General features: G+C 43.6%; 1 protein-coding gene across 1 annotated transcript; it reads left to right on the top strand.

Annotated features, from left to right (window-relative positions):
* The first annotated feature begins 14974 nt into the window (after positions 1–14974).
* Positions 14975–20215, top strand: LOC307134933 (junctional adhesion molecule-like). Its single transcript, XM_079831023.1, has 7 exons — positions 14975–15106; positions 17499–17807; positions 17954–18271; positions 18405–18503; positions 18687–18764; positions 19753–19816; positions 19902–20215. Exons 1-7 carry the CDS (start codon positions 15058–15060, stop codon positions 19924–19926), a joined length of 942 nt encoding a protein of 313 aa, XP_079687149.1. The 5' UTR covers positions 14975–15057; the 3' UTR covers positions 19927–20215.
* The last annotated feature ends 871 nt before the right edge of the window (positions 20216–21086 follow it).

Below are 21086 nucleotides of genomic sequence, written 5' to 3'. Positions count from 1 at the left end.
GACGGCAGTGAAAACTAGAAAACATCATGGCCACGAGACGGCAGTGAAAACTAGAAAACATCATGGCCACGAGACGGCAGTGAAAACTAGAAAACATCATGGCCACGAGACGGCAGTGAAAACTAGAAAACATCATGGCCACGAGACGGCAGTGAAAACTAGAAAACATCATGGCGACGAGACGGCAGTGAAAACTAGAAAACATCATGGCGACGAGACGGCAGTGAAAACTAGAAAACATCATGGCGACGAGACGGCAGTGAAAACTAGAAAACATCATGGAGACGAGACGGCAGTGAAAACTAGAAAACATCATGGCGACGAGACGGCAGTGAAAACTAGAAAACATCATGGCGACGAGACGGCAGTGAAAACTAGAAAACATCATGGAGACGAGACGGCAGTGAAAACTAGAAAACATCATGGCGACGAGACGGCAGTGAAAACTAGAAAACATCATGGAGACGAGACGGCAGTGAAAACTAGAAAACATCATGGCGACGAGACGGCAGTGAAAACTAGAAAACCGCCTCACTGCGTGAGTATATAAGGAAGTACGAGGCAATATCGCATTATGTTACCTGCTTGAGGAGCCAAGACTGAACTCCTGCGTTCCAGGCGACACAGCTGATGTGGCAAGGGGACGTTACGTCTCCGTTCCCTCCTCAGGGAACGAGGGTTACATCCGTAACCGAGACGTTCCCTTTCGTTCAGTCACTACGACGTAACGTTAGTGACTAACGAATGGGGGTCCCAATATAATCCCGCCACTCAGCTGTCTTCCAGTGCCCTGCGTAAGTGTGAGTACCCTGTCGTAAGACTAGTACGGACGAAGGACTCCCACTTATCACAGGATTACCAAGGTACACTGGGAAGCATATCCCAGTGAGGGAATGCCAAGATGCCTACCCGTGGGGAGGACTTAAGAGACACATATGACCCGGAGAGGGTTGCATATGGGAGATCTCTAGGGTACCAGCCGAAGGTGGATTTTTAACCCTAGGGGTGGCGGGGACACGCCAAGGGAAGAAACCCGCTCACTGCGGAGACTTACGGTGAAATACACATGTGGGGGTCGCCAGAGGGAACCATGCACATGGGGCACCTGGCCGGACATGAGGGTCTGGGCTCGAGAGGGCAGACTGAACTGATGTCGGCGTCGACAGTGCTGGAGGAGCTCAGGGCTCTCGGGGAACTCACCTGAGGAAATATCGCACGTATCCAGTCCGTGGAGTGGAGTGGCGAGCAAGCGAAGACACCTGAACCTGGTCCTTACCGGCCCCTCGGGGGAGCGAGTACATAGTCGGACACTGGCTCCACTCGGAGATTATAGAATCTGGCGAATGTGTTGGGTGTCGCCCAGCCTGCAGCTCTGCAGATGTCTGCTAGCGAGGCGCCATGCGCTAGAGCCCAAGAGGAAGCCACACTCCGGGTGGAGTGTGCCCTCACACCAAGGGGACATGGTCGGCCTTGCTGCTGGTAAGCCAAAGCAATGGTGTCCACTATCCAGTGAGACAGCCTTTGCTTTGAGAGAGCACTTCCCTTCCGCTCTCCACCATAACAGACAAAGAGCTGGTCTGAGGTCCTGAAACACTGCGTCATGTCTACGTAGGCGCGGAGAGCGCGTACTGGACAGAGCAATGCCAAGGCTGGGTCTGCCTCCTCCAAAGGCAGCGCTTGCAGGTTCACCACCTGGTCCTTGAACGGAGTGGTGGGAACCTTGGGCACATATCCAGGCCGGGGTCTCAGGATCACGTGAGAGTTAGCCGGCCCGAACTCCAGGCACGCTTCGTCAACCGAAAATGCCTGCAGGTCCCCGACCCTCTTGACTGAGGCCAATGCGGTCAGCAGAGCCGTCTTCATAGACAGAAACTTAATATCGACCGACCGCAAAGGCTCAAAGGGAGGTCTCTGCAGAGCAGTTAACACTACTGAGAGGTCCCAAGAGGGTACGAGAGGAGAGCGAGGAGGATTCAGTCTCCTAGCTCCCCTCAGGAACCTGATGACCAGGTCGTGCTGACTTACCTTTTTGTTCTCCAAGAGATCGTGGTGGGCAGATATTGCGGCCACATATACCTTGAGGGTGGAGGGAGACAGCCTTCGCTCCAGCCCCTCTTGGAGAAACTGAAGCACGGACCCGATCGGACATTTCCAGGGGTCTTCTTGGCGGGAAGAGCACCAGGTGACGAAGAGGTTCCACTTCAACGCATAGGCATGCCGAGTGGACTCTGCCCTAGCGGAAGTGATGGTGGCGACCACCGTAGGTGGTAGGCCACTCAAACCTGCCGGGTCCCGTCTAGGAGCCACACGTGGAGGTTCCAAAGGTCGGGACGCGGGTGCCAATGGGTGCCCCGTCTCTGAGTAAGGAGGTCCGGTCTCAGAGGAATAGGCCAGGGAGGGGCTGTCGCAAGGAGAATGAGTTCGGGGAACCAGGTCCGGCCGTGCCAGTACGGGGCGACCAAAAGGACCTGCTCCTTGTCCTCCCTGATCTTGCACAGAAGCTGTGCGAGTAGGCTCACTGGGGGAAACGCATATTTGCGTAGGCCCCGCGGCCAGCTGTGCGCCAGTGCATCCGTGCCGAGCGTGCCCTCGGTCAGGGAATAATACAGGCTGCAGTGGGAAGAGTCGTGGGAGGCAAACAGGTCTACCTGTGCGTCGCCGAACTGTTCCCAAATCAGCTGAACCATCCGGGGATGGAGTCTCCATTCTCCCGGGAGAGGCTGAAACCGCGAGAGCTCGTCGGCTGCGTGGTTCAGGACTCCCGGAATATGGACAGCACGAAGGGACCTCAGGCGCTTCTGACTCCATAAGACGAGATGGCGGGCGAGTTGAGACATGCGGCGGGAGCGTAGACCGCCCTGGTGGTTGATGTACGCTACTACGGCCGTGTTGTCTGTCCGGACGAGCACATGTTGACCCTTCAGCAACGCTCGGAAGCGGTGCAGGGCGAACCGTACTGCCAGCAACTCGAGGCAATTGACATGCAGGAGACGCTGGGGTCCTGTCCAGGAGCCCGCGGCTGCTTGTCCATTGCACATGGCACCCCAGCCCGTGGCAGAGGCATCCGTCGATACGACAACATGCCTGGAAACTCGTTCTAAGGGCACACCAGCCCGTAGAAAACTGAGGTTCGACCACGGGGTGAGTGTCTGTAAGCAGGCCCGAGTCACTTGGACCCGGAGCGTGCCAGACTGCCATGCCCATCTCGGGACTCGATCGCGAAGCCAGTGCTGAAGCGGTCTCATATGAAGCAATCCGAGCGGCGTTACCGCGGCTGCAGATGCCATATGCCCCAGGAGCCTCTGAAAAAGTTTCAGTGGAACCGCATTCTTGCTCTCGATTTGTCGGAGGCAAGTCAGCAGAGACTGCGCGCGCTCGCTCGAAAGCTGCGCGTACATGGCGACCGAGTCGATCTCCATACCGAGAAAAGAGATCCTCTGCACGGGGCAAAGTTTGCTCTTCTCCCAGTTGACCCGAAGGCCCAGACGGGTTAAGTGGTGGAGAACCAGATCTCTGTGTCCGCAAACCTGCTCTCGAGAGTGGCCTAGTATGAGCCAGTCGTCGAGGTAGTTCAGGATGCGGACCCCGTGCTGCCAAAGGGGCGCAAGGGCTGCCTCAGCGATCTTCGTGAAGACGCGAGGGGACAGAGATAACCCGAATGGGAGAACTGCGTACTGGTATGCCCGCCCCTCGAAAGCAAAACCGTAGGAACGGTCTGTGTCGAGGAAGGATGGAGACATGGAAGTAGGCGTCCTTCAGGTCAATCGCTGCAAACCAATCGTACGGACGAACGCATTCGAAAAGGCGTTTCGCAGTCAACATCTCGAACGGAAGCCGGTGAAGGGATCGGTTCAAGATGCGAAGGTCCAGGATTGGCCGTAACCCACCGGTTTTCTTGGGTACAATGAAGTAGGGGCTGTAGAACCCCGACCTCATTTCGGCTGGAGGGACAGGCTCGATCGCACCCTTCGCCAGTAGAGTGGCAATCTCCGCACGCATGACGGGGGCATGGGCCCCGGTCATGGTATAGCGGACTCCCCTGTAACGGGGAGGAGCCTGCGCGAACTGAATCGCGTAGCCGAGCCTGATGGTCCGGGCAGCCCAGCGGGACAGCCCCGGAAGCTGAAGCCAGGCTTCCAGAGACTGCACCAACGGGGTCATCCGGACGACAGACGTACCCTGGGTGGGGCAGCGAGGCAGCGTTACCGGCGCGGACAGGGGAGGCTGTTGGGCGTCCCCGGGTTGGAGCACGGTTAACGGCTGCGCCCTGACAGAGGAGACCAGGGAAGGACTCGCGTTCCACTGGGGTCTGCTCTGCCTGGGGGCTGGCGACAGAGAGGGATGCGAGTGGCGAGACCCGAGGGTGGCGCGCACTGTCATCACCGGTCTCTGGGTGCTCAGAGACAGGAACATGAGTTCTTCCCAAGCGCTGCTAGCCCGGGGGCCAGCAGCGGAAGGATTTTCCCCCGGCCCTCCACCGGGGGAAGGAGAGGCCCTGCTACCATCCCCTGGGAAGAACTGGAACCCATCTCTGAGTTGTCCACCTCCATCCTGGCGTTTAACCAGTCTGGGGAGCGGACTGGGCGACATCCTCAACCACCTCCACGGCGCGGCCCAGGTGAAGGCTGCTGCTGGGGCCGGGCGGGAAGAGGGAGGGCGCCCTCGGCGGCGAGCGGACTGAGGCGACTGGGCCGGCGGCTGGTGCAGCAGCTGGCCGCCGGGGCAGTACGTGTTGCAGCCTCAGTCTGCTCTGGGGCGGCCGAGAACTGTTGGGCGCAGTTCTCAGCCGCGCCGCCGAAGAGGCCAGCCTGGGATATGGGTGAGTTGAGGAGGCGGGCCCGCTCAACGTCCTCCACATCACCAGGTAAGGCCTGGTGTTCTCCCGGACCACAGCTGTGGACATCGCCCGACCCAGGGAGCGTGTGGCCACCTTCACCGCCCGGGGGCGGGGTCAGTTGCGGCACGCAGCTCAATGAAGAGCCCTGGGTCGGCTCCACCCTTGTGCATGTGCAAAGGGGCGGCGGCCTGCCCGTAGCACTGCGGGACCACGCCACCGAAGTAGACGAGCCCACAGGCTTTGGGGGGGGTGCTTAGGACAGCCACACCACGCCACGTCAAAGCCCTCTGTGGACACCGTAGTGCGCAACAGAGAGTTCAACAGTGGGGGGGGAGGGGGCCCCAGTGTACCCTAGGCCGCGGCCCCATCAAGGGCAGAGAAGGCGGAGGAGGCCACCAAACGGTCGCGAGAAGCACGGGGACTTCCGGGACCGCGTGATCTCCTCATGCACCCCGGGAGCGAAAGGCATTGGGGGCGGGGCCCAACAGCTGTCGGGTGCCGCCCCCAAAAACCAATCGCGCAACCACGAGCACCCGCGGCTGGGCGGAGTTCCACACCAGCGCGAGACTCGCGGCTGCCCGAGATAACATGGCTGTCAACTTTAGGTCAGATCAGGCAGTGCTGACACACCCGGAGGCGGAGCACAACCTAATCGTCATCCCCAAAGGACTCCAGCCCACCTTGGGATGCGGCGATCGACATCTCACTGCTATCCGGAGCGTGAACTGAACGAACGGGGCGTCAGAGACGGGCCGTAGATTCAATCCAACACTCGCGGAAGCGATGTATGAGAGGGGGGTGTGGCCCGAGGAATGAACGTCGGGGTTCTTAATACCACAGCACCGCCCTCAGGTCACCCTGGCCACCAGCCAAAGTACCATCTCACTCGGGGACGGTAGATTGGGGTGTGGCAGAGGGGACTCTCTCTCCTCACGGAGATCATTGAGTCTCGACCGTGACATCGCGATGGTCACGCCCCCGCAATGGAAACGTGACACATCCGCAAACACTGCCCGTGCGCGCTGAAGCCCAAACACGCTCGAGCAGTGAATGCGTCCTCAGACAGCAGCGGAAAATCGATCGCACCCGGAAGTGCACGGGCGAGCCGTCTTGAAAAAGACGTGCCACGCGCAAGCTCTTTTTGTGAGAGGAAAACCTTGCAGTCGATGCCGAAGCGCCCAGGGAAACACACACCAGCTGTCAGGCGGACCACTGCACAGATCAGCAGGCAGGAAGTATGCGATCACTGGAACGCGCCGTCACACCAACACCGACTGGAAAGCTGCTCGTCTCGAAGAAGCTGACAGAGTCTCAGAAGGCTGTAGGAGTGAAGAGGTAGGTACTCTTGGCTCCGAAAGCAGAAACATAATGCGATATTGCCTCGTACTTCCTTATATACTCACGCAGTGAGGCGGAGCTACGTATGCAAATTCCGCATGCCCCATGGCATTGGCACGCCATTGGGCGTTTTCTCAAAACTCGAAGTTGATAGGCTTCTAAGCGAAACCCCCATTCGTTAGTCACTAACGTTACGTCGTAGTGACTGAACGAAAGGGAACTAGAAAACATCATGGAGACGAGACGGCAGTGAAAACTAGAAAACATCATGGCGACGAGACGGCAGTGAAAACTAGAAAACATCATGGCGACGAGACGGCAGTGAAAACTAGAAAACATCATGGCGACGAGACGGCAGTGAAAACTAGAAAACATCATGGCGACGAGACGCTGTGTTCTGAAGTGTGACTCAAAAGCAAACTTTTTTCATCTGCCCAAGGATGAGCATTTGAAGACTAAGTGGCTTGAAGACAAACCATACATCGTCGTGATTGTGTGTTTATTAGTCGTCAAATGTATGTTTCGCGATCTCAGGAAGCTTGTATTATGGACTTCTATTATGGCACATGGTATCTTCTTAGTCTGTCTGTACATGGACTACATGTGCACAGAGCGCCCTCCGGCTGCCAGTATGAATTGAAAACAACACATAAGAGACTCAATCGCTCATGATTAGGCTATATCTGTGCATTTTGAGGAAGTATTGAATAAAAAATACTCCTCTGTTTAGAAATTTGACACAGACATATGAGAATCTATCAATATGTCTCCTCATCTGCACACTTTTGAACTAAAAGCCCTGAGGGATGTTGATTTGTCGCGAGTCTTCGTGAGGAGAATAGAGGAGTTTTTTTATGAATGAGATCAGCTGAGGCTCATATTACAATCAAACGGTACAGACGCGGTTTTCATATTCATAACTCCTGACACATATTAACAAAATACTGTGACTTTGATGGGCGTTCCGTTTCCGAAAATATCTGCACAGACTATACCAATCACAACTGACTGGGTCATCGGACCAATCACCGCAGATTAGCGTCACGTAAAGGCGGGGTTTTGAAAAGTGAATCACTAAAGGAATCATTTGAGAATCGCTGTCAAAACAGGTAAAAATAAATGCATATTATAAGAAAACTAAAGTCTTTTTTGTCATTGCATGCATGCAAAACTGTTGTTGGGGACTTCTAAAACAATATTTGGAACATTTTAAATGCCATGATAGGTGCTCTTTAATATTTGTAAAGATAGTTTTTTCCCGAAAATATTTGTATAGCTTAGCTAGCCTTTAACCTTGGACTTTTTGTAGACAAGCCATTGTAAAATCCGATTAAAATTAAGGTAGACCAATTAAATACATTGAGTGTGTTAATATCAAAGAATGTCATCATTAATTATTTAATCAGATTTACAGTTTGACCTTTTTTTAAAATTACCTTTTATCTTAAAACTATAAATTGAATTAATTGATATCAGATGGAGTAATTATTTTACTTTATATAATTTATGTAGCCTACTTAAATGAGTAGCCTACTTATAAAACTTACATATTACAATGAATCCATGTTAATTAAACTGTGATATGAAGTTGTTTATATGAAGGATCCTGCAAATGGTGAAATAACTGTATCTGAATATATATATATATATATATATATATATATATATATATATATATATATATATATATATATATATATATATATATATATATATATATATATATATATATATATATATATTTAATATGAAATAATGTATATAAAATAACACTTTTTGTTTTGCCCACAGGATGTTCTCAATGGGAAACCAAAGTGGTTCCCCCTAAAGCCACGTGTGCCAGTCTACATGGACAATGAGCAGCAGCAATGCAGCCATTCTGCACCTCAAAGCTCTGCTGGATCAGTCTAAAACTCAACTGAACTTCACAGATGAAGTGGAGTTAATTTGTAGTTTTCTTTTCCTGAGGTGGGCCCAAACATGTTTGTCAATTGAATTGTTTCTATTATTGCCATTAATTAATTTATTTATATGGACAGGCCATCATTCATGGCCTATGTGAGATGCAGGCATTGTCCTGGCAGGAGGCTGAGGAGGTGTTCCTCAGTGGCCTTACTTATCACTATAGGTATGCTTGTAATTTGCATTTGCAAAAAAATATATAATTTATTATTACACAATATTTTTGACAATGGCAATTATTTTAGTGAAGTCGAGGAATTTGACAGAGCGATTGCCAAACGAATGAAAAAACAGTCACCTACCAGAAAGTAAAGTTATTATTTTACCTTATGCAATTGAAGATGAAAAGTAAAGTCACTAACAAAATTCTTTCTTACTTTTTTCTTTTCTTTGTCCTTTTTACAGCAACATGATGTTTAGGTGATCGTTAAATAAAGTACAGAATTGTTTATTATTGGTGTTTTGTCTATTCTTATTTGAGTTAAGCTTTGCATTGCATTCAAAATATCAAAAAACAGGGTTTGTAATGTTAGCATGGTATGTTGATTAGACCATTAGCGTTGAACTGAAAGAAACATTGGAATTTGAATTTAAAAAACATTGAGGCAATATAATAATCACACAATATTAATATTAATAATAAGATAGTTAAATCTGTAATTGTATCTCTTCCATCAGTAATTTTCTTTCAATTAGGCTAGCCTACCACCCACACTCAAAAAATAACTACTGGGTAATTTGTTAGTCAGAGAACACAGTGTGTTTTTTGGCACATGCACTGAGCAGGGAACGCAAATATGTTATTTTGTTATTATTTTGTGTGAATTTATTTTGAAAACTTTAAAAGAAGCGAGACCGTTATATTGCATCCGGAGTCTGAGAATGCGGGACTCTGTGTGCAGGTGTTATACGATCTTCCGAACAGCAGGAGACGCTGTCCCGAAAAATGAGGGGCCTGATAATGCGGGACTCTGGGTGCGGGACGCGATATTTTTTTTCCCAGGATGGTAGGGGAAGGTACCGCCTTTTTCGTCTTTGATTGGCTAGAAGGGCTCTCCTCCGATTGGTTATATATCTCACGTTCATGGCAGGCTGTCAGCTAGTCTGTTTTGATCGTCGTTAAACGAAGTCAATCCAACATAGCCTACTAAGAAAAGTGCGTGTCTTCAGATTTATATTTCAAGTTCACAATTTCATTGCCTGTTTAGATTAGTCTTAGCTGTTTTCTAACCCTAACCCTAACCTCTCAATACCTGCGCCAAAACCATTTATTACTGGAGCTGTTCTCCCTGTCCGTTGATTTATACCTAATCCTAACCTCAAGATGATCCGGTATGATGTTCTCCAAGTTCTCCTTTGCACAAATATACACCAGCGACACTTAACTTTCATGGCTACACTCACACACACACACACACACACAATAATTACTAGTAATGTTTAACATACAGTTAATGTTGATGCACTAATATTGTGTAATCCTTACCTTGAAATGGCTAACAAATGTTATTTGTTTTGGAAAAAGATTGTTTCTATAGAAGATGGGACGAATCAGTACATTAGCATGACAAAAAACTCTGCTAGCACATTGGCATGACACAGTGGCCCTTAACCACCACATTTCTGTGTGGCTTTAAAGTTACTGTACATTCGATTTACCCATAGTGTTTGCCTCAACTAGATACACCATGTGAACTTGGAATATAAATCTGACGGCACGCACACGACAGCCTGGCCTACCATGTGAGATGACGTTTCACGGCCAAATCAAATAACCAATCGGAGGAGAGCCCTTCTAGCCAATCATAGACGAAAAAGGCGGTACCTTCCCCTACCATCCTGGGGAAAAAAAATATCGCGTGCGGGACTGTAGATGCAGCAGGCTCCGAGTCTGCAGCTTCATAATGTTGTCTTAAAGGGGTGGTAAAACACATTCTTTTGAAGGCTTGGCTGTGTTTGTGGGGTGCACTGTAACATGTGTTCATGCTTCGTTTTAAAAAAATTGCCTTATTTGTCATATATTTGACCTTTATTCTACACTGCTCTGTCCCTCCTTGTAAAACGGTCTGATGCTTTCCGGGTTGTATGAAGCCAGTCCCTCAAAAATACGCAGTGGGCTCAGATTGGTTAGCTGGCCCAGTGTGTTCTGATTCGCTAACCGCAGTGCACGTCGGAAACGTCACGCCCCTTACCGGAGGCTGTTCAGTATTAGAAACAACGGCGTCAATAAAACCATACGAGCTCGAATCAGACCCAGAACATTTGAGTGAAGATGATCGAGCAGAACCTGTTCAGTCCTCGAGTGTAAAGACTGCGGATCTATAATGATCGCTACTGAATGGCACTTTAACTTTTGTATTTTTAGAACGATTATAGCCAAATATCTGTCGCAAGAACTAACGTTAACCCAAAACGAACACTAAGCACTGACTTTAGTAAGTTAGCCAAATCACACACAGAAGCATGTTTAGCATGCCTGAAGATAAACAATACATAAAAGCTCTAATCAAAGAATCATTTACACTAATGCCAGGTTCGCTGTTGAGATTTTAACGTTAATGTTTGTAACGTTAGATGTTCGTCGGATATCGTTAAGTATGAATGAGCATTTAACAGACTGGTTTGCAGAACAGCGCTGTCATCTGTTTACTTCCTTGCTACAACATATTACAGGAAAACACATCGATGAAAAATAAATCAGACTTACAGGTTGTGGCCCGTAAACAGCTTCTGTTTGTAAATCCAGCTTTCAGGACAAGCCGTTGTGCATATCCTGCATTGAACTCGCGAAGTTTGTGGAAGTTTGTGTTGTCCTCCGTGAAATGTGCAGCGCGCGCGTCGTGCATCCACGCACCGGCAGTGTTTTTTTCACGCAGCTGACGTTGTGCAAATCTGGCATTGAAATCGCGAAGACGGTGGATGTTCTCCTCTGTTAGATGTGCTTAGATGTTAGATCTCCTCTGCAGGGAGCCCTGCGCGCGCCTGATTCCCCGCTGACTCAAACACACGTGCATATAACATGCTGTATGTTAAACGCTCTGCAACGCACCCCTGTCCCTATGAAGGCTGAACAGAGCAAGTAGCCCAGACCTGCAATCCGGATGAAAATAACAGCGTTTCCTCGGCATCGCGGCAACAACACTCCAGCCTACTAACCACAACAGCGCCACGATACAAAATGGCCTCACCCCCCCTTATTTAATATTCTCGGAGGAGGGGTTTATGTAAATATTGAGCCCGGTGATGTCAGCAAGCCCTGGAGGAATGTGTGTAGTCGCCTACTGGCCGTTTGCTGTAGTTCTTAGAAACTGATTTCTTTAAAAGCAAATATCTCCCTTTGCTTTAAACTTTGAACGTTGTAACTTTGCAGATGTTGTTTATGCTCAAGCAGCAACATTACACGCTAGCTTAAGTTAGAATAGTGAAATCGTGGTTTACCACCCCTTTAATCCAGAATATCAGTGTTTTTCTCCTACCACTACCACCCATGTAAAAATCTCCGCCCCTAACAAATTTGACAAACACCAAGGTCGTGCGGTGTCGTCTGAATCCACATCTCTGAGTTTTCAATAATATATCACTTCAGAATTCAATGTTTATATCCTTTTTGGCCACTGCAGAGCACCGGGCGGTTGTGCTTCGCTGTTATTTGGATGCATTTTAAAGATCTAGACTTGTATTATTGAAATGCTGGCAAGTTTACAAGAGCAAGATATTTCATCACCGCTCAACAAAACAAAAGAAAGAAAGAAAAGCACGTAAACATTTGAAATGGGCCATTATAACAGCAGCAATTATATATGTTAAAATTAAGGATGCACGATATTATCGGCACGACATCGGAATCGGCCGATAAATGCATAAAATATAAAAATCGGCTGATATGAAAAAATTATGCTGCTATGCCTTGCCGATATAATAACGTGTTGAAACGAGCCTGCAATAACTCACATGTGCAAGGACTGCTAGTGATACGATCATGTCAGCCGTGTGGTCATTCTTGAAGCAAAAACAAGCACATACATTGCATGTATGGTGATTTATATTGACCGTTTTTTAATGCTGCCTTGAATTTGTGAATGTACAGGCCGGGTTTTCACAACAAAACTAGCCAAAAACAATCGCGTCTCCCCACTCTCTAGCGCGCAGCCTCCACAGCAGCAGAAGCCTCCTCCAGGTCCTAGTGCAGTGTTTCCCCTACAATGTATTCACGCCGCCGCTGGATTTTGAGCGCCACTGCAAAATCTTCACATGATCAGTAATATCACGACATGGCGATGGCCAGAGAACTAAACAAAAATGTAGTCTGCTTACACTTTCACAATATCACAGGGCTGTGATATTAATCTTATTTTATTTTCGCTTCCAAGGATTAAAAAAAGAAGATATGAGGTAAAACTATTATAAACTATGCTCGCGCATCGTCTAGCTAGCACAACTTCCTTCCCTTCATAGCGCGCTGTCATTTCTCCCCAAACATGCATTTAACGTCAGATTCAGCACAATCTGTGATTGTTGTCAAATGCACTCTCCACTTTGGCTAAATTGCAGAACGCGTTTGATTAAATGAAAAGCACAATAATCCGCGCAATAGACAGTTTCCAAGTTCAAGGCGGGTGTGTGTGTGTGTGTGTGTGTGTGTGTACGCACGCTGCGAAACGGACCGACTTGTACATATGCTTCGTGTGCGCGACTAAACCATCAAATACACAACAAAATAGCATATATCTCAAAATGACAGGCTTGGAGAGTATTCACTTAGATCTGTGTCTTAAAGGGGGGGCATCTAATAAACTTAGTGACGATTGAGCCATTAATGTGAATCAAACAACAAAAGGCAAAGAGAAATTACTTGCAGCTCTTGTATGATATGTGATGCTCTTAAAAAAGCGTTTTTTTTTTACCTTTTTATTAATAATATTATATATATGTAGAGGGGGGCGCTGTTGTTACAGTAATAAAATGAAAAGTAGAATACACAAATAAATTGAAGTTACTTTTTTTCTGAATAAATAAAGCAGTAATGATGTCAAATCACAAACATGACACTGTTTCAAAATAAATACTTGTATATACAGTTTATTCATCTGTAATACAATTTTATGAAATGGATGATGAAAAATAATCCAAGGAGCACTAAAATAATTGTATATTTTTTTATTTGAAGCTAAAGACAGCATCAACTGATGCCATGCCACCCCACATAGGCACAAACATTAAATACAAAAATAAAATATTTAGATTACAACTGAATCTGTCTGGGATGAAAAATCACTGACTTTATTGTTATTATTGAGAAAATATACTCTTATTATAAAAATAACTTTATTAAGATTTATTTATCTTTAACAAGTGTACTTTTAGCAAGGAGACATCAGAAATCTGAAACCAGAATGAAAAAAAAAATGTTTTTGCTCAAAATGGTGTTGTTTCCAAACAAAGGGAAAAAATAAACATATATCGGTATCGGCATCGGCATCGGCCAAAATGAGTTGAAAAATATCGGCATATCGAATATCGGCAAAAATACAATATCGTGCATCCCTAGTTAAAATAACCGCAGCATTATGATTACCTCATAAGCGAATAGGAGGCTGTTTTCACTTATTTCCGCTCATTTCCATGTGGAATAAAATTACATCCTTTATTTTGAGATAAAATACAAGACAAACATTTTAACTATAACGTGGGTCTAATTTTAAACAGATTTAAATAATTAAATAATAATTTTGATATTATTTTCCTATTATTAAAATTAAATATGCAATTTTTCTTATTAAGACATTTGGAAAAACTTTTATTACATTGAAGTGGAAAATAAAACGGGTGTTGTGGAAAAAGATGGGCCTCAAAATCACAGGAAAAAACACCACAAACCTTAAGAGACTTCTCAATGTTTTTATTTATTTTATTTAAATGTATGTGTGTGTACTTCTAACATGTTTAGTTGGTAAAATAAATATGTTGTAATTTCAAATAAGAGCATCTTTCGTGACTGGAATGGATGTATTCTTGAGTCTATAAGGTAACAATAATATAATAAGATAGCATTGTTTGAAATGGGTTTGGCTAAAAAAGATTTTGGTTTTGTCTATAATACGTACTTATACTATATTGACTGGGTTAAATAGAATTGCATTACTAAAAAGAGACTAAAATACAATTTTCGTTGACTAAAACTAGACGAAAATAGTCACAGATAATTCAGACTAAATTAAGACTAAAATGCTCAGACTTTTAGTCAACTAAAACTTGACTAGACTAAAATGAGTATGACTATGACTAAAACTAATAAAAACTAAAATGACAGCTTGACACAAAGACTAGACTAAAACTAAAATTAAAACAGGCCGCCAAAAACAACACTACTCAAGAGAACAAAAGTGATGCTCTGCCATAGGCAAACTCCACTCATTATAAAACGGCAGTGCAACTTTATTGTGTGGGCATGAGTGTGATTGATATGAATAGATGTGTTTTAAGGAAGCATCTGAGTGTATTTGTGTGTGTGAGGGCATCTGTGGTTTCATGTGGAAAATGACACTGCACTTACAGAATATATAAATATGTGTGATTTGCAAGAGCTACTGATCATGTGCTCTTCTTCTGTTTTCTCATGCAGCTTCGTTCAGGCTTTTACACAACAAAACAGAGTATAATGAATAAAACCACAGGGCAAGGCAGAAGCATTTTCATACCTGGAGAAATAATTGTGGTCATCTGTGTGCCTTAGATCATAGATGAGTGAGCATCTGTCTCAGCTTCAGAGCTTCTCTTCATGTTTCCTCTGAAGGGTTGTGGCTTGTTTCAGTTCTGCTCTCTCCAGCCTCAAGACGCACTCATGAAGTTGAGGTTTCTGCTGGAAGTGTTAACAGGAACTAATAAAATAGAGTCGTGCCATTAGTGAGTGAGAACCAGTCATGAGGGACCATTTATATCTTTTCTTCTTTATGATTCATTTTAGCACTGGTAAGTTAAGATTTTATTTGTATTTATTTATTTATTTTAATTTCGGAGGAATTGGTGTGAGATAAGTCTGAAGTTAAATAAAAATAAAAAATAAAGCATATTAAAACATCTTTTAAGAACATGTATTTTGTAGTTTTTCTATTTTGGTTGTTTTATAATAAATCAGGAAGGCAGCTTTTTTCTTTAAATAGTGAAGTAGTGCTAACAGAAACTAAAAATTGTATTTGTGCATATGGAAAAAAAAAACCTTAATCTGATGAGATTTGAGCAACATTGTCTTTCTGTGGTCATTAAAGTTCTAAAGGTTTAAATAAAGGTCCTCACAAAATGTTCAAAATTATGTTTAATTTACAATTACATTGCATTAAAATACAAGTTTCTGATAGAGATGAAGTTATTGATATTAAAATGCCATACAAAATTTACATTGATGAGACTCTCTGGATTTACTTTTACTGGATTAGGCTTTTTAACTTTTTCAACACACCCATCGAGTGCCTTGGACTACCTTTGTTTCTGAAACTTAATTATCCCATACAACCAAAGAGCACCGAGACTTTACACCCTGTGCAGCACTTCTTGCATTCCTGGCTTTGATGAATTAAGGACGTTGAGGGATCGTCTTGTGCAGAAGTTGCTGCGTCAAAGAGACGTTCTAGGGGATCGACACATTCTTTTCATCAAAAGATGACGACCAGATACTTTTCCTACTCTAAAGAAGAAGGTGAGAAGATCATTGTTACAGACACACTGTTGAGTCAAGATAGACCGCAGCATGCAGATTTTAAAAAACTGTGTTTTGAACTCAAGAGACATTCAGAAAAAGAATTGAGACTACATCCTCACATGGTCACATTATCTGATTACTGGAGAGAAAATATGATCCCAAGAGGACTCAGAATTACAAAATTTCCTTCGTTTGGTCATGGAGATACAAAGTTTAGACAAAAGTGGGAAGCTATACTAAATAAATGCTCCCAAGATCTTATGCTGCTACTAATTGAAGAAGCAAAAAAACAGAAGACTGAAATGCAAAAACAGATTGTTAAAATCAAGCAAGAGATTCCATCAGATGGGTATGAATCGCTTTTTCAGTTTGAAGAGAAACTTAAAGAAGATTTAGAACAACTATCCAAAAAACTTAAGCAAGATAAGCTGGCAAAATTTGGAAGAGATGAAAATGATTATAAGGAGCATAAGGTATACACTTGGTCACAATGGAATGCGAAGACTCCTAGAAAGAGATCAGTGTCTTTTAATTTACCTAGTAGCGACGAAGACCGTTCAGCAGTGGAGACTTCACCCAGAAGAGATTTTTTAGAGAACAAGTCCAGAATGAATCAGAGATTCAGAAGACAAGACAGCGGAAGACGAGACGAGGAAGAAAGAGATCGACCAAGATTCCCAATTCAAGGCAGATACACCAGGAGCCGAACAAGGGAGATGAAGTAATCAACATTTCTAAGGTCACTCTACCGACAAGCTGTATTTCTGTTTTGTCAAAAGGTCTCACATATGCCCCAATAAATACAGCTAAAGAATTCCAGACTAAAGTGGACCTATTCAAGTTTCATCGTAGTCTTCAACTGAAAGCTTGGTACTATTCATCTGAAGCAGCTACTCGTACTTATGACAAGAAGATAACAACCTTTAAACCCAAGTCAACATTTATGCCAGGTGCATCCAATCCAACGCTTAATTCCTTCTACAAGAAAGTAACGTATGACATTGACAATATCTTTTCTTCTAAAAAACGAAAACAATATAACCTTTCAAAAGAAGAAGGAGATGCTTTGAACTGGATTTCTAACAACGATGATCTTGTAATAAAAAGAGCAGACAAGGGAGGTGCAGTTGTGGTGTGGGGCAGACATCAGTACATCGAAGAAGCCTTGCGACAACTACAGAACTAGTGACCAGGTGTCTGTAATTTGATCAATTAATGGCTGGTTAAAAATGAGCTTGAGATGTTGTTTGTTATACACACCCTGACGAAGGCATGTAAAGCCGCAACGCGTAGGTGTCACCAATTTTAAATGTTTAAGCCATGAAAAAATAAAGGCTTTTTAACTTTTTCAACACACCCATCGAGTGCCTTGGACTACCTTTGTTTCTGAAACTTAATTATCCCATACAACCAAAGAGCACCGACACTTTACACCCTGTGCAGCACTTCTTGCATTCCTGGCTTTGATGAGACTCTCTGGATGTTTGGCATTTTAATATCAATAAATATCAACCTTCAAAGAACAGAAATATAATTACTTAGAGATCTAATAAGCTCAATAAAGTCCTGCTCATTAACAGAAACCTGAAGGCTCTTCTCAGTTTTCATCTGATTATTATATATTCCAGTAAAGCGTTTGTTATTAACAAACTCTCTTGTTCTCAGGCTGTATTCTTACAGATGTGCATCAGACGACAGTAATAACAGCGTACACAGGTGGTTCAGTGCTGCTGCCCTGCTCCTGTGCTGACCCTCAGTCTACAGCCGACACATTCACCTGGGAGTTTAACCGCTATAGAGAAGGATGGTGGATTCAAGTATTCGAGGATGAGAAGTTCAGCGGCAGACGTGAGCTGTTTAATGAAGATTCTCCAAACAATCTGTCTCTTCTCATTTCTGACATCAGAGAGGAAGATCAGGGGAACTATATGTGTAAGACTAAACAACACACATTCATTCAGTTAATAGTTAAGGGTAAGTGAATGCTTCTTTTTATTAACAAAACTATTATTCAGAGAATAAAAAAGATAAAGAACCAGTGACAGACATCCCTTGACCTTTGAGTTTCACTTGTGCTTATACAATACAGGTCATTAAAGGCTTTTTTAATATTTCTTTAGGCTGTAATTTGGTTCAGAACAGAGAGTCATTGACTGTTGTGACTGGATATTCAGGAGAGTCTGTGGTTCTGCCCTGCTCCTGCACTGAACTACAGGCTAAACCTGAACAGATACGATGGGTGTATTATCTAGTGAACACTAATGAGGAAATTTACCCAAAGGAAAGGAGTGAGCGCCACAAGAACAGAGTCGAACTGTTAAATCAAACAACTCCAGGAAATCTCTCTCTACACATATCAGCACTGACCGCAGATCATGGAGGAGACTATGCGTGTTCTGTCTCATCTCAACAAGTCTCCTACAGACTTCAGGTTAAAGGTAGTTTTGTTCTGTGTTGATGCTGTTACTTTGATCATCATTAATTTTGATTATGAAGAATCTAAACATTTAAAAGGATGAAATGCTGTTTGTATTGTTATATTATCATTGACAGTTATTCTCCTCTGAACAGAGAAACCACACATCCAGACAGTCTGTTTATCAACTCATCAACCTTCACACCAAACACAAGAACTTACACCGCCTCGACCATCTCAACACACACCTCAGTGTAAGTCAGTTTCCTTTTCATTATGCAACGATTACGATAATGCGTTCTCATCATCTTGTGTTTGTATTTCATAATTTTGAATAATTATGCAAACAGATTTTATGAGCTCATATTGTGGAAAAATTGTAGTCTACTGTTTTTTAAAAATATGCATTTGTCATGTTTTTTCTGTTTTTTCCACAGATGTTTTCATTATTTTGGGGGTGATTCTCTCAGTCCTGTTACTGGCATTGCTGGCTTTCATCTACTGGAGATGCAGAGGTACATGAACACACATAATCACACGTTCTGTTAAGATAAACTCATGAATGACTTGTAAATGACCAGGGCTGCATTTCCCGAAACCTTCTTAATGCTACGTCGTTCTTAAGTTATACCTTAAGCGTTACCATAATATTAATACGTGTTTCCCGAAACGTTCTTAGTTAAGTATGCCTTCTGTAAGTCATTTGTTCGTAAGGTTGGTCTGGATCACTCTTAGCTATACCTTATCACTGACAGTTCATTCTGATAGTGGCCAATGTTTCTTTACATCTCAGTCTATATGAATATAAATCTGTAAATTGAAGTGTTTTCATGCAAAGAAAACACTTGTCATCTGATGTTTGTTAACTTTTTTATTATATAATCCAAAGGTACATCAGCTGGCAAACCATAATAGTCTATTTAAAGGGAATGGTTGTGGAGGGGAGTTTGGTCAAACTGTGGCAGTGATACAGCGAATAGTTGTGCTAAATCAAAGACAGTGTAGGTCTATGTGCACTATTTCATCCATGAAAACTTTAGTCCCCTGGGTACCATGTCAGAAGCCGTGTTTCTCCTTCTACCCGTGAAAGTGCACTGGAACGGCAGTCAAACCCGTGAACTCACTTGTACTGGATCAATGTACTCCCAGTTATGAGCTCTGACGTCACATGAACACATAAAATAAAAGGTATAACAGCTTCTCTTGCCATATGCATTGTTTTTTCTCCTCCGTGTCCCTTAAATAAGCAAGTAAGCACCTTTTGGCGATAGAAATGATTGTAAATGAGCACCGCTTTCTCACACCGTGATTTTTTTCAGCTTTATGCTCAAATTTATTTAACTTACAATACCCACATTCAAGTGTTCATAAACATTTTTTTTTACACATTTTTTGATATATTGTTTAGATCTTACAACAATATATTCTGAGGGCCATGATATTTTTTTTAACGCTGACAGGGAAAGAGTTAAAACATTCTGGCTAAGATATTTTATGTTGTAGGAGGCAGAAATGTGAAAAAAGAGACCATGATGATGAAGAACTCAACAGAAAACAAGACGATCAGGTCAGCACAAACTCACTGTTGCTCAATGGTTACTTAAAACATGTAATACTGAGTCTGTAATAATCCCACCTGTTCATCTCTCCAGGATGAGGTGTTGTATTCTGCTGTAGTCCATGTTAAAAGAGCATCCACATCAGCTCACACACAGAGTAACCCAGCAGAGGACACAGAGTAATCAAAGTCAAGCGCTAAACGCCAAAGAATATAGTATATATAGTAATATAACTAATGGTGAGCATTTTAAAGAGAGAGAAACAACCATGTACATTTTATATTGAGGCTTTTTGTGTAACCTCAGTTTGAGAAGAAAATGCAATTTTTTGATTTAGTAGTTGACATATTTAAGGTTTAAATTTGCCATGAAATGATTATTGAGCTCATAATAAACAATTAATCTATACGTTTCATTTTTATGTCTATTATACAGTATAGTTTAATTGTAATTTCCGCAGACAGGGAACACATATTCACTATGAACTAGTTGCTTATCATGCATATTACTAGGATATTGGCTGTTTATTTGTACTCATAAAGCACATATTAATAACTTAATCTGCATGACCATATTCTACATCCCTTAACCCAACCCAATACCTAAACATAACCACTTGAGCCAAAATTCCTACACTGCAGCCGCCATATCACCCTTTAGCCCAAATCTGGTTTCCCACTGAAGCTAAGCAGGGTTGAGCCTGGTCAATACCTGGATGGGAGACCTCCTGAGAAAACTAGCTGCAGCTGGAAGAGGTGTTAGTGAGGCCAGCAGGGGGTGCTCATAAATGCGCTATATAAATGTAACAAATTATTATTATTAAGTAAATACTACAGAAAACCAAATGTAATTTCTACATGAAAAAGCTAGTTCAGGCAAGAATAAATTCTATATTAGTACTCAATTCAAGCATGTAGAAATTAAAGCATAAAAATCAAGAATATAAAATTAAGTAAAACTTACTCAACTTTCTTATACTGGTGTTCCCATCATGCACTGGGGCATGACTAATTAAAGGGATAGTTCACCCAAAAATGAAAGTTTTGTTTATCTGCTTACCCCTAGGGCATCCAAGATATAGGTGACTTTGTTTCTTCAGTAGAACACAAATGGAGATTTTTAACTCCAACCGTTGCCGTCTGTCAGTCGTGTAATGCATGTCAATGGTAACAAAATCTATGAGAGTAAAAAAAAAATATGCATAGACAAATCCAAATTAAACCCTGCGGCTCGTGACGACACATTGATGTCTTAAGACACGAAACGAATCGGTTTGGG

Source organism: Gobio gobio, assembly GCF_949357685.1.
Source record: "Gobio gobio genome assembly, chromosome: 12".
In the NCBI taxonomy this organism is placed as follows: Eukaryota; Metazoa; Chordata; class Actinopteri; order Cypriniformes; family Gobionidae; genus Gobio; species Gobio gobio.
The sequence above is the reverse complement of the archived record's forward strand: the minus strand, read 5'-3'. Positions and strand labels throughout refer to the sequence as shown.